General features: G+C 45.9%; 3 protein-coding genes across 3 annotated transcripts in view; 1 reads left to right on the top strand and 2 right to left on the bottom strand.

The window, feature by feature from the left end:
- szt2 (SZT2 subunit of KICSTOR complex) overlaps positions 1-670 on the bottom strand; it is a 221,123-nt gene extending 220,453 nt beyond the window's left edge. The window contains exon 1 of the mRNA XM_078560851.1: positions 544-670. Coding sequence (XP_078416977.1) covers positions 544-570 — 27 coding nt within the window. The 5' untranslated portion in view covers positions 571-670. The remainder of the gene's footprint in view (positions 1-543) is intronic.
- med8 (mediator complex subunit 8) lies at positions 626-25,485 on the top strand. The gene is made up of 7 exons (XM_078560865.1): positions 626-762; positions 10,302-10,423; positions 12,566-12,710; positions 16,583-16,723; positions 19,291-19,378; positions 21,191-21,436; positions 24,956-25,485. Exons 1-7 carry the CDS (start codon positions 757-759, stop codon positions 25,018-25,020), a joined length of 813 nt encoding a protein of 270 aa, XP_078416991.1. The 5' UTR covers positions 626-756; the 3' UTR covers positions 25,021-25,485.
- Positions 2,221-8,353, bottom strand: LOC144692794 (uncharacterized). The gene is made up of 3 exons (XM_078561875.1): positions 8,317-8,353; positions 3,644-4,996; positions 2,221-3,452 (listed from the first exon to the last, which is right to left on the bottom strand). Exons 1-3 carry the CDS (start codon positions 8,351-8,353, stop codon positions 2,221-2,223), a joined length of 2,622 nt encoding a protein of 873 aa, XP_078418001.1.
- Positions 25,486-27,286: the final 1,801 nt, after the last annotated feature.

The raw sequence follows: 27,286 nt of genomic DNA, 5'->3' as shown, positions 1-27,286 counted from the left end.
CTCTGCGGAACCGAAGGGGAGTCAAATTGGGCTCAAAACATTAATTCTGTTTCTCTTTCCACAGATGCTGCCAGACCGGCTGAGTTTTACCAGGACTATCTGTTTTACTTCGTGAAGACAACAGGAGGAATTTATTTATTTATTTTATTTTTTTAAGGAGTGTCTCATGGGTTCCCTTCAATGTTGGTTTGCTGATGTAACCCGAAGTTTACAAACCCTCCCCCCCACCGTTACAAACAAACACTGTGCTGCAATTTTCACCCTCCAAGAGAGGCACCAATTATGTGCTGCGCGCTTGACTTTGCCTCTCCAGAATTCAGAGGGAGAAAGTGACTCTTGTTCAAATGACCGGTAAAGTTGGACACAGGAGCAGCGCTGAGCCTGTGCTGCAGCCAGGTTAAACTGGAGAGGGTGCCCCAGACCTTGACTGTGCCTGTGGCCAGGGGGTAGGAGCAGGTACCTCTCTCTCTCTCTCTCAGGCTCTGTCCCCACAGACACCATCCCCATCCCCGGCCCCGGCCCCAGCCCGCGGCCTCCGGTTACCTCGCAGTCTCTCTCTCCCCCGGACATGCTCGCTGGCCGCTCTCATGCCCACCGCCTCCGCCGCCTTGTCGATTATAGCCGCCGCTCTCAATCCCAGATCATCTCCTGACCCCGCCCTCCGGCTCTCTGACCTCTGACCTCCGCCGCCCCCCCCCCTGTCCACCCGGAACCGGAAGCCGACACAGGCAGAGCTGAGGCAGCGTTCAGGCTGAGATGCAGGTAAGGAGCTGGAGAGCTAGAGTGAGACAGACGGAGGGACGGACGGATAGGGACTGAGAAAGAGACTGAGACGGACGGGGACAGGGTCTGGCAAAGAGACAGACAGAGGGACAGTGACTGAGAAAGAGACAGTCTGTCCCTGCCTGTCTTTCTCAGTCCGTCTCTTTCTCAGTCCCTGTCCCTCTGTCTGTCCCGTTCTCAGTCCCTGTCCCTCTGTCTGTCCCGTTCTCAGTCCCTGTCCCTCTGTCTGTCTCTTTCTCAGTCCCTGTCCCTCTGTCAGTCTCTTTCTCAGTCCCTGTCCCTCTGTCTGTCTCTTTCTCAGTCCCTGTCCCTCTGTCTGTCTCTTTCTCAGTCCCTGTCCCTCTGTCTGTCTCTTTCTCAGTCCCTGTGTCTGTCTGTCAGTCAGTGACAGGGACTGAGAAAGAGAGGCAGAGGGAAAGGGACTGAGAAAGAGACCGGGACTGAGAAAGAGACAGACAGGCAGAAAGGGACTGTGAAAGGGACAGACAGGCAGACAGGGACTGTGAAAGGGACACAGGCAGACAGGGACTGTGAAAGGGACACAGGCAGACAGGGACTGTGAAAGAGAGACAGGGGGACAGAGAAAGAGAGAGACAGGGGGACGGGGACGGAGAAAGCGACAGAGAGGGAGACGGGGACGGACTGAGAAAGGGACGGGGACGGAGAATGAGACGGACTGAGAAAAAGACAGAGGGGGAAAGAGACTGAAAAAGAGACGGGGACTGAGAAGGAGACAGACGGACAGGGACTGAGAAAGACGGACGGACTGAGAAGGAGACAGACAGACAAGAACTGAGTAAGAGACAGACAAAGGGACAGGGAGTGAGGAAGAGACAAACAGACAGGGACGAGAAAGAGAATGTCTCTTTCTCAGTTCCTGTGTCCCTTTCTCAGTCCGTGTCCCTTTCTCAGTCCCTGTCCGTCCGTCTTTTTCTCAGTCCCTGTCCCTCTGTCCGTCTCTTTCTCAGGCCCTGTCCCTCTGCCTGTCTCTTTCTCCGGCCCTGTCCATCTCTTTCTCACCCCCTGTCCGTCCAGCTGTTTCTTTCTCACTCCCTGTCTGACAGACGGATGGACTCAGACAGGCAGACAGGGACTGAGAAAGAGGCAGACAGACTGAAAGACAGGGACGGAGAAAGAGACAGGCAGATAGGGACTGGGACTGAGAAACAGACAGGCAGACAGACAGGGACTGGGAAAGCTGCAGCCAGGCGGACTGAGAGAGAGAGAGACGAACAAGGGGCTGAGAAAGAGACAGACGGACAGACAGGGACTGAGAAAGAGACGGACGGACAGACAGGGACTGAGAAAGAGACGGACGGACAGACAGGGACTGAGAAAGAGACGGACGGACAGACGGACTGAGAAAGAGACGGACGGACAGGCAGGGACTGAGAAAGAGACATACAGGCAGGGACTGAGAAAGAGACAGACGGACAGTCAGGGACTGAGAAAGAGATGGACAGATAGGGACTGAGAAAGAGACGGACGGACAGACAGGGACTGAGAAAGAGACGGACGGACAGACAGGGACTGAGAAAGAGTCGGACGGACAGACAGGGACTGAGAAAGAGACGGACGGACAGACAGGGACTGAGAAAGAGACGGGCGGACAGACAGGGCCTGAGAAAGAGACGGACGGACAGACAGGGACTGAGAAAGAGACGGACGGACAGACGGACTGAGAAAGAGACGGACGGACAGGCAGGGACTGAGAAAGAGACATACAGGCAGGGACTGAGAAAGAGACAGACGGACAGGCAGGGACTGAGAAAGAGATGGACAGATAGGGACTGAGAAAGAGACGGACGGACAGACAGGGACTGAGAAAGAGACGGACGGACAGACAGGGACTGAGAAAGAGACGGACGGACAGACAGGGACTGAGAAAGAGACGGACGGACAGACAGGGACTGAGAAAGAGACGGACGGACAGGCAGGGACTGTGAAAGAGACATACAGGCAGGGACTGAGAAAGAGGCAGACGGACAGACAGGGACTGAGAAAGAGGCAGACGGACTGAAAGATGGACTGAGAAAGAGACGGACGACTGAAAGATGGACTGAGAAAGAGGCAGATGGACTGAAAGACAGGGACTGAGAAAGAGATGGACGGACTGAAATATGGACTGAGAAAGAGACAGACGGATTGAGAAAGAGACAGGCAGACAGACAGGGACTGTGAAAGCTGCAGCCAGGCGGACTGAGAAAGAGACAGACCGAGAGACAAAGGACTGAGAGAAAGACAGACGAACAGGGGACTAAGAAAAAAACGGACGGACAGACGGACTGAGAAAGAGACGGACGGACAGATGGACCGAGAAAGAGACGGACGGACGGACAGACAGGGACTGAGAAAGAGACGGACGGACAGACAGGGACTGAGAAAGAGACGGACGGACAGACAGGGACTGAGAAAGAGACGGACGGACAGACAGGGACTGAGAAAGAGACGGACGGACAGACAGGGACTGAGAAAGAGACGGACGGACAGACGGACTGAGAAAGAGACGGACGGACAGGCAGGGACTGAGAAAGAGACATACAGGCAGGGACTGAGAAAGAGACGGACGGACAGACAGGGACTAAGAAAGAGACGGACGGACAGACGGACTGAGAAAGAGACGGACGGACAGACAGGGACTGAGAAAGAGACGGGCGGACAGACAGGGACTGGGAAAGAGACGAGCGGACAGACAGGGACTGAGAAAGAGACGGACGGACAGGCAGGGTCTGAGAAAGAGGCAGACGGACTGAGAAAGAGACAGGCAGACAGACAAGGACTGTGAAAGCTGCAGCCAGGCGGACTGAGAAAGGCAGACCGAGAGACAAAGGACTGAGAGAGAGACAGACGAACAAGGGACTAAGAAAAAGACGGACGGACAGACGGACTGAGAAAGAGACGGACGGACAGACAGGGACTGAGATAGAGACAGGCGGACTGAGAAAGAGACGGGCGGACAGAAAGGGACTGAGAAAGAGACAGACGGACTGAGAAAGAGACGGACGGACTGAAAGATGGACTGAGAAAGAGGCAGACGGAGTGAAATACGGACTGAGAAAGAGACAGACGGACTGAGAAAAAGACAGACGGATTGAGAAAGAGACAGGCAGATAGGGACTGGGACTCAGAAAGAGACAGGCAGACAGACAGGGACTGTGAAAGCTGCAGCCAGGCGGACTGAGAAAGAGACAGACCGAGAGACAAAGGACTGAGAAAGAGACAGACGAACAAGGGACTAAGAAAAAGACGGACGGACAGACGGACTGAGATAGAGACAGGCGGACTGAGAAAGAGACGGACGGACAGACGGACTGAGAAAGAGACAGACAGACAGGGACTGAGAAAGAGACGGACAGACAGGCAGGGACTGAGAAAGAGACATACAGACAGGGACTGAGAAAGAGATGGACAGACAGACAGGGACTGAGAAAGAGACGGACGGACAGACAGGGACTGAGAAAGAGACGGACGGACAGACAGGGACTGAGAAAGAGACGGACGGACAGACAGGGACTGAGAAAGAGACGGACGGACAGACAGGGACCGAGAAAGAGACGGACGGACAGACAGGGACTGAGAAAGAGACGGGCGGACAGACAGGGACTGAGAAAGAGACGGACGGACAGGCTGGGACTGAGAAAGAGACATACAGGCAGGGACTGAGAAAGAGGCAGACTGACAGACAGGGACTGAGAAAGAGGCAGACGGACTGAAAGACAGGGACTGAGAAAGAGACGGACGGACTGAAAGATAGACTGAGAAAGAGACAGACGGACTGAAAGACGGACTGAGAAAAAGACAGACGGATTGAGAAAGAGACAGGCAGGCAGACAGGGAATGTGAAAGCTGCAGCCAGGCGGACTGAGAAAGAGACAGACCGAGAGACAAAGGACTGAGAGAGAGACAGACGAACAAAGGACTAAGAAAAAGACGGACGGACAGACGGACTGAGAAAGAGACGGACGGACTGAGATAGAGACAGACGGACTGAGAAAGAGACGGGCGGACAGACAGGGACTGAGAAAGAGACGGACGGACAGACAGGGACCGAGAAAGAGACGGACGGACAGACAGGGACTGAGAAAGAGACGGGCGGACAGACAGGGACTGAGAAAGAGACGGACGGACAGGCTGGGACTGAGAAAGAGACATACAGGCAGGGACTGAGAAAGAGGCAGACTGACAGACAGGGACTGAGAAAGAGGCAGACGGACTGAAAGACAGGGACTGAGAAAGAGACGGACGGACTGAAAGATAGACTGAGAAAGAGACAGACGGACTGAAAGACGGACTGAGAAAAAGACAGACGGATTGAGAAAGAGACAGGCAGGCAGACAGGGAATGTGAAAGCTGCAGCCAGGCGGACTGAGAAAGAGACAGACCGAGAGACAAAGGACTGAGAGAGAGACAGACGAACAAAGGACTAAGAAAAAGACGGACGGACAGACGGACTGAGAAAGAGACGGACGGACTGAGATAGAGACAGACGGACTGAGAAAGAGACGGGCGGACAGACAGGGACTGAGAAAGAGACGGACGGACAGACAGGGACTGAGAAAGAGACGGACGGACAGACAGGGACTGAGAAAGAGACGGACGGACGGACAGACAGGGACTGAGAAAGAAACGGACGGACAGACAGGGACTGAGAAAGAAACGGACGGACAGACAGGGACTGAGAAAGAGACGGACGGACAGATGGACTGAGAAAGAGAAGGACGGACAGACAGGGACTGAGAAAGAGACGGACGGACAGACAGGGACTGAGAAAGAGACGGACGGACAGACAGGGACTGAGAAAGAGACGGACGGACAGACAGGGACTGAGAAAGAGACGGACGGACAGACAGGGACTGAGAAAGAGACGGACGGACAGACAGGGACTGAGAAAGAGATGGACGGACAGACAGGGACTGAGAAAGAGACGGACGGACAGGCAGGGACTGAGAAAGAGACGGACGGACAGGCAGGGACTGAGAAAGAGCCATACAGGCAGGGACTGAGAAAGAGATGGACGGACAGGCAGGGACTGAGAAAGAGACGGACGGACAGGCAGGGACTGAGAAAGAGACGGACGGACAGGCAGGGACTGAGAAAGAGACATACAGGCAGGGACCGAGAAAGAGACGGACGGACAGACAGGGACTGAGAAAGAGACGGACGGACAGACAGGGTCTGAGAAAGAGTCGGACGGACAGACAGGGACTGAGAAAGAGACGGACGGACAGACAGGGACTGAGAAAGAGACGGGCGGAGAGACAGGGACTGGGAAAGAGACGAGCGGACAGACAGGGACTGAGAAAGAGACGGACGGACAGACAGGGACTGAGAAAGAGACATACAGGCAGGGACTGAGAAAGAGACGGACGGACAGACAGGGTCTGAGAAAGAGGCAGACGGACTGAAAGATGGACTGAGAAAAAGACAGACGGATTGAGAGAGAGACAGGCAGACAGACAGGGACTGTGAAAGCTGCAGCCAGGCGGACTGAGAAAGAGACAGACCGAGAGACAGAGCACTGAGAGAGAGACAGACGAACAAGGGACTAAGAAACAGACGGACTGAGAAAGAGACGGACGGACAGATGGACTGAGATAGAGACAGGCGGACTGAGAAAGAGACGGACAGACGGACTGAGAAAGAGACGGACGGACAGACAGGGACTGAGAAAGAGACGGACGGACAGACAGAGACTGAGAAAGAGACGGACGGACAGACATGGACTGAGAAAGTGACGGACGGACAGACAGGAACTGAGAAAGAAACGGACGGACAGACAGGGGCTGAGAAAGAGACGGACGGACAGACAGGGACTGAGAATGAGACGGACGGACAGACAGGGACTGAGAAAAAGACGGACGGACAGACGTGGACTGAGAAAGAGGCGGACGGACTGACAGGGACTGAGAAAGAGACGGACGGACAGACAGGGACTGAGAAAGAGACGGACGGACAGGCTGGGACTGAGAAAGAGACGGACGGACAGGCTGGGACTGAGAAAGAGACATACAGGCAGGGACTGAGAAAGAGGCAGACCGACAGACAGGGACTGAGAAAGAGGCAGACGGACTGAAAGATGGACTGAGGAAGAGACGGACGGACTGAAAGATGGACTGAGAAAGAGGCAGACGGACTGAGAAAAAGACAGACGGATTGAGAAAGAGACAGGCAGACAGACAGGGACTGTGAAAGCTGCAGCCAGGCGGACTGAGAAAGAGACAGACCGAGAGACAAAGGACTGAAAGAAAGACGGACGGACGAACAAGGGACCGAGAAAGAGACGGACGGATGAACAAGGGTCCGAGAAAGAGACAGACAGGCAGGGACCGAGAAAGAGACGGACGGACAGGCAGGGACTGAGAAAGAGACGGATGGACAGGCAGGGTCCGAAAAAGAGACGGACGGACAGGCAGGGACCGAGAAAGAGACGAACGGACAGGCAGGGACCGAGAAAGAGACGGACGGACAGGCAGGGACCGAGAAAGAGACGGACGGACAGGCAGGGACCAAGAAAGCGACGGACGGACAGGCAGGGACCGAGAAAGCGACGGACGGACAGGCAGGGACCGAGAAAGAGACGGGCGGACAGGCAGGGACCGAGAAAGAGACGGACGGACAGGCAGGGACCGAGAAAGAGACGGACGGACAGGCAGGGACAGGGCCTGAGAAAGAGACGGACGGACAGGCAGGGACAGGGCCTGAGAAAGAGACACACGGACAGGGAGAATGGAAGACGGGTGTGGCATAGCAAGAGGGAGGACGGGATTGACACGGGGACAGAGCTAGGGAGAGAAAGACGGAGGGGGACAAAGCGAGGGAGAGAAGGCAGAGGGGGACAGAGCGAGGGAGAGAAAGACGGAGGGGGACAGAGCGAGGGAGAGAAAGACGGAGGGGGACAGAGCGAGGGAGAGAAAGACGGAGGGGGACAGAGCGAGGGAGAGAAAGACGGAGGGGGACAGAGCGAGGGAGAGACAGACGGAGGGGGACAGCGAGGGAGAGACAGACGGAGGGGGACAGAGCGAGGGAGAGACAGACGGAGGGGGACAGAGCGAGGGAGGGACAGACGGAGGGGGACAGAGCGAGGGAGAGACAGACGGAGGGGGACAGAGCGAGGGAGAGACAGACGGAGGGGGACAGAGCGAGGGAGAGACAGACGGAGGGGGACAGAGCGAGGGAGAGACAGACGGAGGGGGACAGAGCGAGGGAGAGAACGGCGGAGGGGGACAGAGCGAGGGAGAAAAAGACGGAGGGGGACCAAGCGAGGGAGAGAAAGACAGAGGGGGACAGAGCGAGGGAGAGAGAGGAGAAAGAGCCTATCCCGGGCCTTTTTTTTCTTTATTCTTTCATGGGATTTGAGTATCACTGGCCAGCATTTGTTTCCCATCCTTAATTGCCCTTATACTGAATGGCTTGCTAGACATTGCAGAGGGCAGATTCGAATCAACCACATTGGGTTAATGTTAAACCACCCACTCAGTGTACTTGGCGTTTACCTGGAGGAAGGAGGGGGAAATCACTTTCACTGGTGTTTACAGTCCATATTCCTGCAACTCAAAGATCTTTCAGTCATTATCGAAGTCATGGGATCTTGCAGTGCGCAAATTGGATGCCGCCTCTTCTACATCGCAACAGTGACTACTTCACTTCATTTCCTCCCTTTATTTCCAGCATCCCACAGTACATTTTGCTTTTGACATAAATACTCATAAAGGTGCTCCAGAAGGTCCTGAGAGAGTGGGAAGGGTGGCTATATAAATGCAAGTCTCGTTTTTTTAAGAGAAGAAGCACTTGCATTTGTGCAGCACCTTTTTACTCCCTCAGGCTGCCCCATAGCTCTTCTCCAGCAATTTATGGCAAAAGCAAAAATACTGCAGATGCTGAAAATCTGAAATGAAGTGCAGCCCCTATTGTAATGTAGGAAATGATGCAGCCAATTTGTGCACAGCATACAGCAATGTGATAATGATCAAAATATCTGTTTGCTGGTGTTGGCTGTGGGATAAATATTGGCCAGGACACCGGGAATAGCCCCTCTGCTATTTTTTCATGGTGCAATGGAATCTTTTACACCAACCAAGTAGCCCAGACAAGGCCTCGCTTTAAAGTCTCGTCTGAAAGCCACCGCCTCCATTAGTGTGACCCTCCCTCAGTACTATACTGGAATGTCATCCTGGATTTTGTGCTCAAATGCCTGGAGTGGGACTTGAATTGATCACTTTCTGATTCAAAGGCAAGAGTGCTACCACTGAGCCGCAGCTGACACACACTTTACAAATAATGTTAAATGTTTTTGAGTGTAAAAGTGTGAGATGTTAGTAAACATCAGGGGTTGTCAGGAATGAGTCTCCTTATCAGAAACTGTGAAATTGATCCATTTCAATATAAGGTTGTTTCTTTGTGTGTGTAAAATTCATCAAGTTTCACATTTTTAAACAAAAACATCTATCTCATTGATTTTCCAAGGCTTGACAGAGGAGTGTCAACAAAGTTATTATTAATGATATATAGAGGAAATAATTCCCTTCAGTGGGTTATATTTTGAGAGATTTCAAGTGTTTTTTTTCCAATGAGAGTGTGGCAGTGAAATGAACCTCACGATATAGCACTATCTTTAGAAACCATATCAGGAATCAATGAAGTTTACCTGGGTTTGGATTCCTTGTGGGCCACGAACTATTAAAGTTATTGAGGGAGTAACAAAGTATAATCAGTTGTGTTGGGCACATTTAAAGGAAGTAGTGTATATGATAGTGAACTACAGCATCAAAAATACATGGCCATTGGCTAATATGGAAAACCGTTGGATGGCATTGGCTTGGAATGCTTCTGGAACTGTCAGTAAGGAATGAAGTGTTGTTGCATCTGAGCTCAACGTTTAGATACAAAAACAGAAAATGCTGGAAAAACTCAGCAAGTCTAGCAGCATCGGTGGAGAGAGAAACAGAATTAACATTTTGTGTCTGTATGACCCTTCTTCAGTTTAATTCTGGTTTTGTTCTGAGTTAACCAAGTTGGTGGTCATCATAATTGGTCCTAATACTCATGGGCTGAGAGAGAGAATCAGTGCCATGGTACCCAATTCTTATCACTATCCAGTAACCCGTGGTGGTAAGTGCATGTGTGGTTATAGATTAAACCACTCGGTGCCCCCATGTCAAAAAGCTTGCCAGCATTTACTGACCAAACCTTCGTAAGTGAAGCAGGGGTACTCGCATAAAATGCATGAAGGCAGGCAACACCTGTGGAATCACATCCAAGAATAAGCTAACCTTTTCAGGAGAGGAAGAAAGAAGGAATTTGGCAAAAAAAAATATGTGCCTTCTCCTGCTTTCTATTTCCTGAGCAGCCTTCACTTATTAAGATTTTTCATTAATCAGATGGTGGGAATTTCAAGCTTTGAGCACACTTCCTACAGATTCCTTGACAGTCATCAGTAGAAGTAAAGGAAGTGCTGTTCGGATTATATCGTTTTGTAAAAATGCTATATCTTTTTAAAGTTCACTGGTAACTTTCCATAGCCACAAGAAGAAAAGCAGTTGGAGGCATCTGTGGACGCCATTATCAGCCGGGTGGCTGACCTGAAAAGCTCTTTGGCAGCTTTCATCTTCAAGTTAGAGAATGAATTTGAACGAATGAACTGGTAAGGTACCCCTCTTGGAAAAAAAAATACTTTCTTCTGTCTGTACAATGCTGTGCAATTACCTGTGCTGTTGATCCCACATATCTCCTTGAATTTGTCTGTATGTAAGGATGTATGGGAAGTGTATTGACTACTGATGGTGGTGGAGTTACTGCTGAAATTGTGTGTATGAGTTTTACACTTGGAATCAGTTATGCTCAGCACACTTAGCATATTGCAGTCATTAGCTGGCAGAAAGAGGATAAAGCACTGCTATTTACAGAGGTTAATATTCCTCAGTGGGTTAACTTTAAGGAAACACATTGCACACGAGTTGATACAAATTATATTCACTGCTATACCAAAATGCCACAGGAATTTCAACCCCAGCATGTTACAGCTGGACTTGCACACACCTCAACTCAGGACATTGGGTACACATCTAATAGTGACAAAACTACTTAAATGTAGAGTTTTCTGAATACAGTGCATTCCTCTTTCAGTGGCATTGCGTCGGTTACTTCAATCTAAATTTTTGTCACGTGTCTTTAATGAATTTAAATTGCTTTTCACAATCTATCATAAGAATAAACTATAGCACGTTTATCATTATTTTTGATGAAATATGTAAATTCCAAATCTTTCACCTGTAGCACCTGGATTGAAGTCCAGCTCAAGATGATGGACAAAAAGAGTCTATTATCACTTGAAGTAAAATGAGCGTAATGCTATCTCATCTTGTTCCTATTAACTTCATGTTACAAAACTTAACACAGTTCCCCAAATTAGTGATCTGATTGAAGTTCTAGGGTGGTCGGTGAGAGAAACAGAATTGCTGAACTAGTTCATTCGGGGTCCTCAGAGATTGAGGTTATAGCTTTTTGTTGGGGTTCAATAAAGGCATTTTATCCAGCACCTAATCCAAACCACACTTGCTCTCGTGGCACTTATTAGAGAAATTTAGGAAACTATCAAATATCAAAACCTTCATCAAATATGTTGATCTAAAAATTGAATAAAACCCAAAAAGACCGGTGGTAAGGCCCGGACACATTGGTTTTCAGGCCTTATTGTTTTTATTACTGGCAAATTGCCAGTTACACAGGGCCAACAAAATCGATCAGTGTCCACCTGAGGAGAGTCTGGAAGCTGGGCAAGTAGTGGCCTACTCCTTCCAGCTCCCCACTCAAGTAAGCATATTTTTTCTTAAAACCTGCCTTTTTCTGTGATGGCCTACAACCTTTATGGTTAGGTTATGTATCAACCTTGAAACCCTGAAAACCTGCGGCGTTCATTGTCTGTCAGCCATTGCTCAGTTGGCAGCACGGTTGTCTGAGTCAGAAGTTCCAATCCAGGATGTCAGCACAAAAATGAAGACTGACACACCAGTGCAGTATTGAGGGGTGTCTTTCAGATGAGAGGTTAAACCAAAGCCTCACCTGCTCTCTTGGGTAGATGTAAAAAAAAACCCAATGACATTATTTTGAAGAAGAACAGGAGAGTTTTCCCAGTGTCCTGGCCTATATTTATTCCTCAATCAACGTCCCAGAAAAAATAGACTATCTGGTCATTATTCCTGCTGTTTGCGGGAACTTGCTGTCTGCAACTTGGCTGCTGTGTTTCCTGTAATACAACAGTAACTACACTTCAAAAGTACTTCATTGGCTGTAAAGCACTTTGAGGTGTCCAATGCTCATGAAAGGCAAGTTTTTTTTTCTTGTAAACCAATTTGGACTCTATAGCAGGTGCTTGACCCCTTTTTTAGCATATTCAATCAGTCAACCACTTTTTGTGCTTCTCTACAAGAGTCTGCATGCATGACTTCTGACTTATCTTTTGTCTTTACATCTCTCTGTGTTTAGTCCTATAAAGGGGTGGTACAAGTTTATTTTACTTCAGAGTACCAAAGGAGATCAAGAGAAAAGTTTTAGTCCATTAGCCTTCGCTTAAGGCTAAGCCCAATAAAACTTATTCCATCACCCTTACTATATAGATCTTCAACATCAAGTTTCCAGTTCTGACTAATAGTTTACACAAACACATTAACCTAAATTTTCGCTCTTCAGATTCTGATGGACTTACAGTACTTTATTGCTGCCTTTTCCCAGCTGCTTAAAGTCTGCTGTGGCTGTCTTGCCTAATCTATGTTGCATCCACTTCCAGGCCCTCAGTATTGGACAACTTTGCCCTGGTATCTGGGCAACTGAACACCTTGAACAAGCTCCTGAAAAATGATAAAACACCGCTCCTAAGAAATCAGGTCATAATTCCACTGCTGCTTTCTCCTGACCGTGATGATGAATTGACGGTAGGTTATGAATGCAGTTCACGCTACTATATTGAAACAGAAAACGCTGGAAATATGCAGCAGCTCAGGCAGTATCTGTGTAGAGAGAAAGAGGTAATGTCCTTCCATTAGAACAGAAACATTAACTCTGTTTCTATCGCCAACAATGCTACCAGACCTCCTGAGTTTTTCCAGCATTTTCTGTTTCTATTTCAGATTTCCCGCATCCACAGTATTTTGCTCTTGCACTAGAGTCTATTGTATTAGTTCACTGTGACCTGGAACTTCTCAAACCCCCAGTTTTTCACCTTTTTTCTCTAGCTGCGAAGTCTTAAACTAGAGATTGCAGTCTCAGAATAAGGGTACAGTCATTTGGGACTGAAATGAGAAGAAATTTCTTCACTCGAGAGGGTTATGGATCTTCGGAGTTCCCTAACCCTTGTTGGTGCTCAGTCATTGAAGATCAATAAATTTTTGGATACTAACAGAATCAAGAGATATGGGGTAGTTCAGGAAGGTGGAGATGAGGTAATGGATCTGCCATGATCATACTAAATGCTGGAGCTGACTCAAGGTGTCATATGGCCAACTATTTTTCATGTTTACCTGCCAAGATGCTGTTCAGTAGTCTTCCACAAAATATCATCAAAGAATATCTGCAGTGAGGTGTGCGCTCCCGGTGCAGTTGGATTCCATGTATGCCCTTGGGTTTACGAGCAGGATGCTTTAATTCTGAGCAACTGTTTTGCAGGAATGGATTGTGTCCTCCATTTTAAAAAAAAACAGCATAGCGGAAAATGATCTGAGAATAAAGCAATGTCTTGTATTCCAGAAAGCCTGGTGAAGAAGTATAGAACTGGAGCCCATCTTTACATGCATTTATAGACTTTTATTTACAGAGTCCAAATCACCAGTCAGTCTGCTCCTATTTACAGGGACTTAAGTAAATACCTGGTTAATGCCCAACACCTGCACTCAATTAATACACAATTAATTTAACAAATTAGGAAATGGGACAGTCAGCTGGACTAATGGCGAGAGTGAAACTATCCTTATTTGTATTCATGGCAGCAACTATGGCTCATCCAGATTCAAACTTGAATGGAGAGATTTGATTCTGCTGGGATCTCAAGATGTTACCCTGGCCTTAAATCTGGTTCAGTTTGGTAGTTGGGGATGTGGGTGGGGGCTTAGGTGAGTGTTTGCTGGTCACCATCTGATGTGAGCAAAGTTAAGAATGTAAACCATTAATTCGCTGAGCATGCAGGCAGCATAATATTAGCATTGTAGGTTTTCACATTCAATCAACCTGATGATAGCTTCCATAAACGACACATTTGATATTTATCTCTTCAGCTTTTTGCCTTGCACACTTACAGTCCAGGTCAGATAATTCATTCTGATTGCAGTAAAGTACTTTTTGTAAATTATATAAGACTATATATAAAGTCTTGAAAGATGGAAATATGAAGTGCCAGGCCAACTTCATGTAGACCAAATTAATTATTTCCTTGCAACTGAACGATTTATAGAGGCACTACGCTAAACATTGAGTAGTAATTTATAATACATGTATCTATAACAATCCTTAAAATCCACCAATTTCCCCCTCAGTGTGAAGTACTTTGGCACATGTTCCTGTGCTTGAGCAGAACCGCAGAAATGTCAGTAGTCATTATGATGAGTTACCTGGTCTCCCAGTTCTTCCTTGTAGACCCTCCTAATAACTCAACTCCTTATTGAAAGACATGATAATTCCTTGTTATAATATACAAAATTCCTGTTGTAATGTGAAGCCAAATGCTTATTAAGTGTAATCTTGATTCTCTTCCCACACCTAGAGATGCATGAGGCATCAAAGCATCTGCTTACGTCTGTTTCCTAGTAACTAGATTTTCCTGGAACAGGCTGCTAGCCTGTTGCCGGAGGCTATAGCTTGAGGAGCACCGCTCCACATCAAGCATGGCTGACCAGGAGACTCTGCAGTTCTTACCACCTGCCATAGGCATATTGAAAGAAATTACAGGCTGATAATCAGCCTGTTTGGCTACGTTATGAACACACCTTCCATGGCCATCAAGTTCTGGAGTGGGACTCGAACCCACAGCTTCTGACTCAGGCAATGAATTTACCCAGTGTGCCACAAGACCTTCCTATTAATTTCAGTAGTGTTTCAATCCCATTAGAACTGCTGAACTCTGAAAGATCCTGTTGCCTTCTACCATAATTCCTTTGTGATACTTTCAATGAATTTAACATTTAACCGAGTGTGACGTCAAGGAGTCAATGAGAATCAGGGAAAACTCTCCACTGATTGGAGTCATACCTAGCACAAAGGAAGATAGTTGTGGTTGTTGGAAGTCAGTCACCTCAGTTCCAGGACATCACTTTCGGAGTGCCTTGGCCCAAGCATCTTCAGCTGCTTCAATGACCTCCCTTTCAACATAAGTTCAAAAGTGGGGATATTCGCTTATGATTGCACAATGTTCAGCACCATTTGTGACTCCTTAGATATTGAAGCAGTCCATGTCCAAATGCAACAAGACCTGGACAATGTCAAAGTTTGGGCTGACAAGTAACATTTGTGCCACACAAGTGCCAGGCAATGACCATCTCCAACAAGAGAGAATATAACCATCACCCTTGACATTCAATGGCACTACCATTGCTGAAACCCTCAGTATCAACATCGTGGGGTTACCAATGACCAGAAACTAAACTGAACTAGCCATATAAATGCTGTGGCTACAAAAGCAGATCAGAGGCTAGGAATTCTGCAGGGAGTAACTCACCTCCTGACTCCCCAAAGCCTGTCCACCTCTACAAGGCACAGATTAGGAGTGTGATGGAATACTCTCCGCTTGCTTGGATGAGTGCAGCTCCAACAACACTCGCGAAGCTTGAAACCATCCAGGACCAAGCAGCCTTCTTGATTGGCACCCCATCCACAAACAAACATTCACTCCCTCCACTACCATTGCAGAGTGGCAGCAGTGTACACCATCTACAAGATGCACTGCAGGTCCTTATTAGACAGCACCATCCAAACCCACGACCGCTACCATCTAGAAGGACAAGGGCAACAGACACATGGGAATACCATCACCTGGAAGTTCCCCTCCAAGCCACTCATCATCTTCACTTGGAAATATATCGCCGTTCCTTCACTGTCGCTGGGTCAAAGCCCTGGAACTCTCTAACAGCACAGTGGGTGTACCAACACCACATGGACTGCAACGGTTCAAGAAGGCAACTCACCACCACCTTCTCAAGGGCAACCTGGGATGGGCAATAAATGCTGGCCTAGCCAAAGATGCCCACACCTCATGAATGAATAAAAAAGACTTCCTCAATATGAATTGGTCAGTCTAGACTATAAGTGCTACAGTGCCAGGGATGCAGTCTTCCCGATCGCCTAAACAGGTCAATGTAAAGAATTCTATGACACTAGTCAAAAGACGACAAGGGAGGTTCTCTCTATGTATTAGTCAATCATCTGGGACCTGCAGTATGAATATTGGCTGCCATATTTACCTACAAAACAACAGTGATCAAACTTTAAGAACAGTTCATTGCTGCAAATTGACTTATAACATTTTGAGGATGAGAAAAGCATTATATAAATGTGCGTTCTTTCTTTGTGTTAAATCAAGTTGCAGCAGTTAAGAACTCTTTGAAAGATAGACCATGGACCAAAAGTCAAAAATTAACAGGGGAAGAGGAGGTTACATTATACAGTTAGCTAGCAGGATAGCAGTTCACATATCTGGGTGGAGTCTAGTAATTGAATTTTAAAGTAAAATTGCATCTTTTACCCTAGGGAACTTGGGGAGTTGTCAAAAATGCTTCAACATCTATGATCTTGGTTCTGATTCATTGCCTTCTTTTCGTAGAAGCTAACAGAGGGTCGAGTTCCTGTTTTCAGTCATGAGGTGGTTCCAGATCATCTCCGGACTAAGCCAGATCCAGAGGTAGAAGAACAGGAGAAGCAACTGAGTGCAGAGGCAGCACGCCTAGCACCTGATGTAGCTCAGGTATGGATTCATTTCTGTTTAGAGGTAGTATTAGTTTGCTTGTAATCAAAACCAATCCAAGTAGCTGTGGCTTAGCTGCAAGCAGGAAATGACAGCTGACAACCTGAAGAAATCACAGGCTATTGTGATGGTAATCATTGCAATGTGATCAAAGAAACAGCGCTACATGAAGATCACAGAAACACCACTGCAGATAATTTGATGCAAGTACAATTTAAGAAATGAAAGTCCCCACCTGTCCCTAGCTTGTGAAGGAGAGGAGTTGTTGGAGCAGAGGATGGGTGTCCCAAGCAACGAAAAATTTAAAGGGCTGGAACTTGATTGATCATCTGTATGCAAAAGTAGGAAAGATTCTGACAATTGTAGCTTACTCTATTTAAACTTTTGTTTGAATTTTATAGGAAGAACATGGAGAGAGAATATAAAATAAAGGGCACAACTCTAAAGGGGGTGTAGGAGCAGAGGGACCTGGATGCATATGTGCATAAAACATTGAAGGTGGCAGGACAGGTTGAGAGAACAGTTAATAAAGCATTCAGTATCCTGGGCTTTATTAATAAGGGCATTGAGCACAAGAGCAAAGAGGTTATGTTGAATTTGTATAAGTCACTAGTTTGGCCTCAGCTAGAGATCAGTTCAGTGCGCCACACTTTTGGAAGGATGTGAAGGCATTAGAGGAGTGCAGTTAAAGATTTGCATGAATGGCTCCAGGGATGAGGAACTTCAGTTATGAAGATAGATTGGAGGATTTAGAACTGTTTTCCTTAGAGATAAAGGGGTGAGAGGAGATTTGGTAGAGGTATTCAAAATCATGAGGGGTCTGCACAGAGTAGATAGGGAGAAACTGTTCCTACTCGGGTGAGGATCAAAAATGAGGGCACAGGTTTAAAGTAATTAGTAAAAGAAGCAAAAAAGTGATACGAGGAGAAACTTTTTTTTACGCAGCGAGTAGTTACGGTTTGGAATGCTCTGCCTGAGAGTGTGGTGGAAGCAAGTTCAATTAAAGCATTCAAAAGGGAATTTGACTTATCAGAAAAGGAAGAAGGTGCAGGGTTGCTGGGAGAAGGCGGGAGAATGGGACCAGATGAGTTGCTCATTCGGAGAGCCAGTGTAAACATGATGGGCCAGATGGCCTCCTGCACCATAACAATTCTGTGATTCTGAGTGTATTTAATTCATTCTTCACTTAACATTCATCCATTCCCTGTATCTTGAATTGAATCAAGGGTGGTGGCTGCAAATTCAATAGTCACTTCTTAAAGGGAAGCAAAAGGGAATTGGGATATATGGTATACCTGAAGATTTGCAGGGCTATGGGAAAAGAACAAAGGATTGGGACTAATTAGATAGCTCTTTCATACAACCAGCACAGGAACGATAGGCTAAATGGCTTTTGTGCTCTGATTCAATCTCAATCACTACCACAGCGAGCAAAGGTTTGCTTACTGCAGGATGTGATTAAACAACTTTGTTTCTACTAAAACCACTTTCTTCCACCAGTTTTAACTATCTCCTTCCTTCTGCTGAAACCCACCTCCATGCCTGACTTAATTTCCATCTAAACTGGTCTCATGTACTTCAAACTGATATTTAAACCTAGCCAAAGCATTCAGAGCCCACATTCTCCCCCACAATAATTCACATATTTCCAACATTTCAAGCCTCTTCAATATCCACTAGCTCCTTGTGCCACAGCATGCATCCCTGCTTTGTAATCTTTGTACTCTCCACTTGCCTGGATGAGTGCAGCTTCAACAACACTCAATAAGCTCAACATCATCACCCAGGACAAAGCAGCCCACTTGATTGGGACCCCATCCACCACCTTCAACATTCACTCCCTCCACCACAAACTCTGAGGCAGCAGTGTTTACCATCTACAAGATGCACTGCAGCAACTCAGCAAGGTTCCTTCGACAGCATCTTCCAAACCTGCGACCTTTACCACTTAGAAGGACAAGGGCTGCAGATTCATGGGAACACCACCAGCTGCAAGTTCCCCTCCAAGCCACTCATCATCCTGACTTGGAACTATATCGCCGTTCCTTCACTGTCAAAATCCTGAACTCCCTCCCTGACATCAGTGTGTGTGTACCTACACCACATGGACTGCAGCAGTACAAGAAGGTGGCTCATCACCACCTCCTCCAGGGAGGGATGAATAATAAATGCTGGCCTAGCCAGTGAAAGGAGGAAAAAATCTAGCTACCTTTTGAGATCTCCTGCCATATGTATCCTCTACAAACTAGCTTTCTCCTCGTTTTCGCAACTCTATGCCATCTAGAACTCACTTTCCAGTTCCCTGTTGCCTTAATTGCTTTTAAGAAGAAATCAAGACTCTTTTTGATGATCGCTTCAGTTCTTCATTCTAGTACCTCCATTTATTTTGACTTTGCTGATGCTGTGCCTAATGTGTACTTTTCCGCATTGCAAAGCATTCAAATATCTTGTAAATGAGGGGCACTAAAGGCAAGCCATCAAGGTTACTATCGAGTCAACTCAAAAACCTGATGAAAAAAGTAATATTTCCACGTTATTTCTAAGCTGCTTATTTTCCCTCACTGCAGAAACACATCCAGGCATTGAACAAAATGTGTGGCAACCTGCTTGACAAACTCAACAACACTCGGGAGGAGCGGGAATCCGAGAGTGGAGGTACACAGTAGGTTCTTTGCTGTTGTAGCATTTATAACACAAAGTAAATGAATTGATAGCGCATGTTGTAGTAAATAAATATAATCTGATAGCTATTACGGAGACATGATAGGATGACAAGGATTGGGTCCTGAATATTGAGGGGCTTATGACCTTCAAGAAGAATAAAAAGCTAGGTAAATGCGAAGGGGTAGCACTCTTAATCAAAGATGGCATTTGTGCAATAGTTAGAGATGACCTTGGTCCAGGAGATCAGGATGTAGAATCGGTTTGGGTGGAGATGAGGAATAGTAGGGGAAAGAAGTCACTAGTGGGAGTGGTCTACAGGCCCCCTAACAGTAACCACAATGTTGGACAAAGTATACAAGAAATATTAGGTGCTTGTGATAAAGTGACGGCAATAATCATGGGTGACTTTAATCAACATATAAACAGGAAAATCAGATTGGCAATAGTAGCCTGGGTGAGGAGTTCATAGAATGCTTTCGAGGTAGTTTCTTAGAGCCAACCAGAGTGCAGGTTATATTAGACTTGGTATTGTGTAGTGTAACAGGATTAATTAATGACCTCAGGGTAAAGGCACTCCTAGGTAGCGATGAGTGCAATATGATTGAATTTTACATCCAGTTTGAAAGGGAGAAGAGTGAGTCTGAGTATTCCCTCTAAATTTGTTTTGTGGTATATGTCCTGCTAATTTCAATGCGCGGTATCTTTAACATTTTTGCATACTCATGCTATCTTACAGGGAACTACTTCCAAGTGGCCTGTGCTGCTCTTTTTGCATTGCTGTGTGGCTGCGTACATGTGGTTCAGCAAAAACATTGCTGATAAAACCTATGTACATATATGCATTAAACTTTTATGTATGTTAACCTTAGACTAATGGCCTTAATAACTCACCTGCATTGACTTTTAATTTAAATTATTTCGTTAAATTTTAAGTCAAATTCAATTATTAAAAACAAGTTGTAGAAGTGTAATAATAAGCCTGGATATGGCAATTGAAGCAAATGAATAAAATAAGTCATTTTAACATAATTGAGTTCAACAAGAGGCACTAATCTATTATCTCTGAAAAATGATAGGCTAGCACTAGATTTTTTTATGTAATAGCCATACTTAGTTTTAGAATAAGGATTCTAAAGCTCAGTTCATCCAGAGTGTGTTGTCCAATTTTGACAAATCTAATACTGATGGTAAGGTATCATCAAGGAGAAAAGGGTAGTACAACAAAAAGGCAGCTTTAGCATAATTTATAAATATAGTGATCAAGTTCACTGAATAAATGTATTGTGTAATACTGAGCCTATAGACCAGGAAGGTTCCAGGTGTGATGAGTAGCAATGGGCGACATTGCAATTGAATATTCTCTTGCTAAGGAGGGTAAAATGAGCTAGTGTTCATTTCCTGATTTCTGACCATTCTGGAGATGCTTGAGGGTGAGGAAAGACTCAGGCCTGGTTATGAGAAATCACCTGGCAGATTTAGCCTGCTGATTTATAAACAATGGCCTGTTGGGCCACTTACCAGAGAGTAACCACCGTCAGTTTCCTTACCCCAATATAAGCTCTAACTTCAAAAAAAAATGGGTTCGGAGAGAGTGAGGGAAAGATTATATCTAATTACTAATAGGTTCAGAAAACCAATGCAACATCGGCACTTTCATTAGAGGACCATTTCCATTTATATAGAGTCAAGTTTAAAATGTCTTCAAGGCAAGCATACCATAAAATTAAGAACATAATTCAGTGTAAAGAAACCTAATGGTAGTAATAACTTCAATATTTGAACCTTCCAATTTTTCTTTCTCAGCTTTGCGGCAGAACAAGCAGACATTTAACCCAGCAGATACTAATGCTTTATTGGCGGCAATTGGATTTGGGAAAGGATTGTCCAAACCGATCAGACCAACGCCCCAAGGTGGGCCAGTCTCATCGGGTCAGTCTGTACCAGGTGCTGGTCTACAGGGGGGTCCAAGCATGGCACAGGTGTCAATTCAAAGCGGGCCTAACCAACAGGGAATGCAAGGCCAGGTTCCATCACAGCAAGGCCAGCCAGGTAAGTGGAACAAATACTATATCGGTATTCTATTTTATAGCTGTACAATTCACAATTGTCAGTTATTTCTGTTACCTGTAACCACTGTAATGCAAATCAAAATTTGGCTTTTCAGAGACTCGTGAGTTGGTGGAGGGAAGTCCAATTTCAGTTTAACACACCTGTTCGGATATTTGGATGACACTTTCTATGTTTAGCCCATGATGCAACTCTGCAGGTTATAAGAATAATTTTAACACTGATCTGAAAGGAAGTTTTTTTCAGAACAATTTTGTAAAATCCACTAGTTGAACACTGGATGAAGTGCAACAATAAATATTTCTATAATAATTTATCATAGGTATCATCTTTGGCGGGGAGGTAGTACTCTTGCCTCCGAGGCAAAAGATCATGAGGTCAGGTCAAGTCCTACTCCAGAAACTTGAGCACAAAATCCTGACTGACACTTCAGGGCAGGACATAAGGGATTGCTGGACCACCAGAGGTGCATCTTTTGGATGAGATGTTAAACTAATACCCCATCTGTCTTCAGGTGGTCATAAAAGAACCCAAAGCACTAATCATGTATTTATTCCTCAAATGGAATTACTAAAGCGGACTATCTTATTACTGTTTGAGGGAAAACCCTGTGTGAAAATTAACTGAATACTTTAAATACCAAAGGTTCCGGAAGTTTAAAAATGAGTCATTTAAAAGAAAGAATGTAAGTGGGTGGAATATTTCTACACTCGAGAGAATACACTTGTGGGACTGGTTTTTTTATGGTAGCTCTCCAGTACCAGCATCACCACCGAGTGGTGGCCACTGTTGGTATAGCGACGAGGCAGAATGGAGACATACTGCGCTGGATCCAGTCCAGCAGGTAAAGTAGGGTGCCAAGCTGGCCAGCCTCGGTGAGGGGGTAGGGAGAAAGGTTGGGGGAGAGAGGAATCTGGGTGAGTGGAGGGTACATTAAGGTCCCACCCTGTCTGCCAACAACCCAGACAGGGAGCCTGCTGAGCTGGGCACATAGGGTGGGCATCTCCTGCTGCCAGTTAAATCCTGGCAGCAGTGGGATGAGGCCCTTAAGTAACATTCACATCACAAGTGCCAAGCAATGACCATCTCCAACAAGAGAGAATGCAGCCATCTCCCCATGACATTCAATGGCATTACCATCGCTGAATCCCCCACTAACAACATTCTGGGGGTTACCATTGACCAGAAATTGAACTGGACCAGCCTTTGACAAGGTCCCACATGGGAGACTTATAAAGAAGGCAAATGCACATGGGATATAGGGTAATTTGATAAGGTGAATTCAAAATTGGCTTAGTTGTAGGAGATAGAGGGTGATGACAGAAGGATGCTTCAGTGACTGGAAGCCAGTGGCATACCACAGGGATTTGTGCTGGGTCCCCTATTATTTGTCATTTATATAAACGACATAGATGACTATGTTGGGGGGGGGTGGTAGGATTAGTAAGTTTGCAGATGTCACAAAGATTGGCTGGGTGGTTAACAGTGAGGTTGAGTGTCTTGGGCTACAGGAAGATATAGACGGGATGGTCAAATGGGCAGATAAGTGGCAGATGGGATTTAACCCTGAAAAGTGTGAGGTGATACACTTTGGAAGGAGTAATTCGACAAGGAAGTATTCAATGAACGACACGACACTAGGAAGTTCTGAGGAACAAAGGGACCTCGGCATGTGTGTCCATAGATCTCTGAAGGCGGAGGGGCATGTTAGTGGGGTGGTGAAAAAGGCATATGGGACACTTGCCTTTATAATCGAGGCATAGATTACAAAAGTAGGGAGGCTATGTTGGAGTTGTATAGAACTTTGGTGAGGCCACAGCTGGAGTACTATGTGCAGTTCTGGTGGTCACATTATAGGAAGGATGTGATTGCACAGGAAAGGGTGCAGAGGAGATTTACCAGGATGTTGCCTGGGGTGAAACAGTTAAGTTATGAAGAGACTTGGATTGTTTTCATTGGAACAGAGAAGACTGAGGAGCGACCTGATCGAGGTGTGCAAGATTATGAGGGGCATGGACAGGGTGGATAGGGAGCAGCTGTTCCCCTTAGTTGAAGGGTCAGTCACAAGGGGACAATAAGTTCAAGGTGAGGGGCAGGAGGTTTGGGGGCGGTGGGGAACCTTTTTACCCAGAGGGTGGTGATGGTCTGGAATGCACTGCCTGGGAGGGTGGTGGAGGAGGCGGGTTGCCTCACATCCTTTAAAAAAAGTACCTGGATGAGCACTTGGTACGTCATAACATTCAAGGCTATGGGCCAAGTGTTGGTAAATGGGATTAGGTAGGTAGGTCAGTCAGGTGTTTCTCATGTGTCAGTGCAGACTCGATGGGCCAAAGGGCCTCTTCTGCACTGTGATTCTGATTCTGAAATATGTATTGTGGCTACAAGAGCAGGTCAGAGACTCGGAATTCTGTAGTAACTAACTCACCACCTGACTCCCCAAAGCCTATTCATTATCTACAAAGCACAATGCTAGAGTGTAATGGAATACTCTCTACTTAACCTGGATAAGTGAAGCTCCAACCACACAAGCAGCTTGACACCATCCAGGACAAGGCAGCCTGCTTGATTGGCATGCCATCCACCACCTTAAGCATTCACTCCCTCTACCACTGATGCACAGCAGCAGCGGTGTGTACCTACAAGATGCACTGCAGCAACTCGCCAAAGCTCCTTCAACAGCACCTTCCAAACCCACAACCTCTACCATCTATAAGGACAAGGGCAGCAGATGCATAGGAACACCACCATCTGCAAGATTCTCTCCAAATCACATACCATCCTGACTTGGGAATTATATTGCCATTCCTTCACTCTCACTGGATCAAAATCCATGAACTCCCTTTTTAACAGCATTGTGGGTGTACCTACACCACATGGACTGCAGTGGTTCAAGAAGGTAGCTCACAACCACCTTCAAGGGCAATTAATGCTAGCCTAGACCCAGCAGTGCCCACCTGTGAAGGATTAAAAATAGTGGGAATTATTTGTCCACTTAAGGGCCTCAATTGCCCCACTGGCACATGGGCCACCCAGTGCTACTGCTGCCACTGGTAAAATTCTGGAGGTGGTGATGCTGGGTGTGTAGATGGTGAGCAAGTCAGCTGCTGGATTTTATATGCCCCCTTGCCTTCAAACCCACTGGCAGGGGGGGTTGTACAATCCAGCCCATGGGATAAGGTATTAAGCAAAACAGTGAAGCAAATAGTGTAAGTGGTTTCAAAGAACACTCAGTCTTTCAGAAGAGAATTTGAGGAATGTAGTGACGAGGCAGTAGGTGTATTTGTCAGTTGGCATGGATTTGCTGTAAATTCTTCTGTTCTTACTGTGCAGAACTCAGTCTGGAATGCTTGTAGTTATCACTGTTAGAGATGACATGGAAATACAATTAGAAGTAGAAACTAAAGGTTGTTGATTACAGAACATGCTGGATTTAGATCCTTGATTACCAAGGATGATGGATTATGAATGTACTTAAAGTTCATATTTTCTTTTTTTTTGCAGGTAAGATGCCAAGCACCATAAAAACCAACATCAAGTCTGCATCAATGCACCCATATCAGAGATGAACCAGTTACAATTGGTTATCTACGAGTCTCAAGAATAAGAACTGGATCAAAGGAGAGTTAGTCTGCCAAGTAAAGAACTTTAAAAAGGATGTTGTTATAAATTGACATTTTTGTAAAGCCTGAAACAGCCAGCGGTGAAAATTTGTTTTTTTTGGCAAATTGAGAAGCCTGTGCTCTAATGAGTTCTACAGTATTTAAATGTTAACTTTTTTAAAACTTATGGAAATAATTATAACACTGCACTTGAGATGACAGTGATCTTGCATGTAACATCACATTGTCCTGGTGCTGTTGACCCTTGACTAGGTTCTTACAAGGGGCATCCTAGTGTTCACTAAATCTGTTTCCAGCGGTGTCCTGGAGATAGGTGAACTGTAATTGGAGAATTATCATTTCTGTTAATCAGAATGGTCAGCTAGTACATGTTTTTGCCCAGAAGGTTACTAAAATTTATTAATGACTGTGTCTTGCAAAATTTGAGAGTTCAAAACGAAGTTCTAATACACATTGAGTTGAGAGTAAATTCAATAATTGCCAGTTGACTGCATTTGACCAAGTCAAATTGGCAGCAAGGAACCCTAGTGCAATTGAAGTCAATGGGAATTAGGGGGCAAAACTCTCCAATGGTTGGAGTCATTCCTAGCACAAAGTGAAATGGCTGTGGTTTTTGGAGGCCAATCATCTCAGCGCAGGACATCAGTGCACTAGTTCCTCAGGGTAGTGTCCTTGGTCCCACTATCTTTAGCTGCTTCATCATGACCTTCCCTCCATCACAAGGGCAGAAGTAGGGATGGATGTTGATGATTGCACTGTGTTCAATACCATTTGTAACTCCCCAGATACTGAAGTAGTCCAGGCCCAGTGCAGCAAGGCTGGATAATGTTCTGGCTCAGGCTGATAAAGGGCAAGTAGCATTCATGTCACGCAGTAGTAGGCAATAACCATCTCCAACAGGAAGCAATCTAATCATTCCCTCTTAACATTCAGTGGCATTACCATCAACAGCTTAGAACTTACCATTGACCAGAAATTAACTGCACCAACTACATAAATACTGTGGCTACAAACACAGGTCAGATGCCAGGAATGCTCCAGTCAATAACTCACCTGACTCCAAAGCCTGTCCACCATCTACAAGGCACAACTCAGGAGTGTGATGGGTTCCTCTCCACTTAACTAGATGAATGCAGCTCCAGCAACACTCAAGCTCAACACTATCCAGGACAAAGTAGCCTGCTTGATTGGCATCTCCTCCACCAATGCACAGTACACACTACTGCTACTATCAGCAAGATGCACTGCAGCAACTTGTGAAGCCTGCTTGGACAGCACCATGACCTCCATCACCTTAGAATGACAAAGGCAGCAAACACATAGGAGCACCACCACCACCTGCAAGTTCCCCACCAAGGTGCACACCATCCTGATATCACCAATCCTTCAGTGTCAAAATCCTGGAACCCATTCCCTAAAAGCAGTGGTAATACCTACACCAACCAGACTGCAGCAGTTCAAGGTGGCTCACCTCCACCACCTCAAGGCAATTAGAGATGGGCAACTAATGCTGACATTACCAGCAATGCTCACATCCCCAATATATTTTTTTTAAACTTAAGACCTTATTGTTTACATATTTTTCCCTATCATTGATTTGAGCTCACTTCCTTTTATTAAAACAAGTATTTTTGCTACAGCATCCAGCTATTTTAGATACAGTTGCATGAAGCATGTAACCATTAGTTTAATAAAGAATTTATTTTTACACTTCCCGTGTGCTCTGGTGCACACATCACATGAAGACTTAGAATCTATGTATGGCCATTCATACTTTAGGATCTGTATTAATAGGGTAAAGATGATATCCCTGCTCGGTGCAAGACTTTTGTTGAATTAGATCCAAACTCTAGAAAAACATGTAGTGAATGTTTTAAAATGACACCCAGACTGGAAATCAGAAAAGAAACCACTAGCATCCAGTGCTGCTTTGCATAAGATACACACACACACACACACGATTTATGACTGAAAGACCTGAAAGCTCAATTCTCTTCATAATTATGGACCTTTATATCTTTACAATAGTGAACAGAATAGCTTCATATTAAAAAATCTATCTATAATATGGGACTTCAATATCAAGCACACAGGAAGGGAAAGGATATTTTGAAACATAACAATTGGATGAATCAGAGGTAACTGGCCTAGAATTGGTAATTACAAGCCCCAGGAAGAGATATTGAGGCAAAAGCAAAATAGAACGAGGGAA

The sequence above is a fragment of the Cetorhinus maximus genome, chromosome 17 (genome assembly GCF_964194155.1).
Source record: "Cetorhinus maximus chromosome 17, sCetMax3.hap1.1, whole genome shotgun sequence".
Classification (NCBI taxonomy): Eukaryota; Metazoa; Chordata; class Chondrichthyes; order Lamniformes; family Cetorhinidae; genus Cetorhinus; species Cetorhinus maximus.
Note: the sequence above shows the minus strand (reverse complement) of the source record. Positions and strands in the feature narration are given on the sequence as shown.

What these genes read in the sequence shown, in the direction of transcription:
- med8 (XM_078560865.1), top strand. An exon ending in GAATTTGAACGAATGAACTG is followed by an intron (nt 10,424 to 12,565) that starts GTAAGGTACCCC and finishes ATCCACTTCCAG; the next exon opens with GCCCTCAGTATTGGACAACT. An exon ending in ATCACAGCAAGGCCAGCCAG is followed by an intron (nt 21,437 to 24,955) that starts GTAAGTGGAACA and finishes TTTTTTTTGCAG; the next exon opens with GTAAGATGCCAAGCACCATA.
- LOC144692794 (XM_078561875.1), bottom strand. Translation starts at nt 8,353, where the DNA reads ATGACTGAAAGATCTTTGAGTTGCAGGAATATGGACT. An exon ending in GAGTTGCAGGAATATGGACT is followed by an intron (nt 4,997 to 8,316) that starts GTAAACACCAGT and finishes CCTGTCTTTCAG; the next exon opens with TCCGTCTGCCTCTTTCTCAG. An exon ending in GTCCGTCCGTCTTTTTCTTA is followed by an intron (nt 3,453 to 3,643) that starts GTCCCTTGTTCG and finishes TCTCTTTCCCAG; the next exon opens with TCCCTGTCTGTCCGCCCGTC.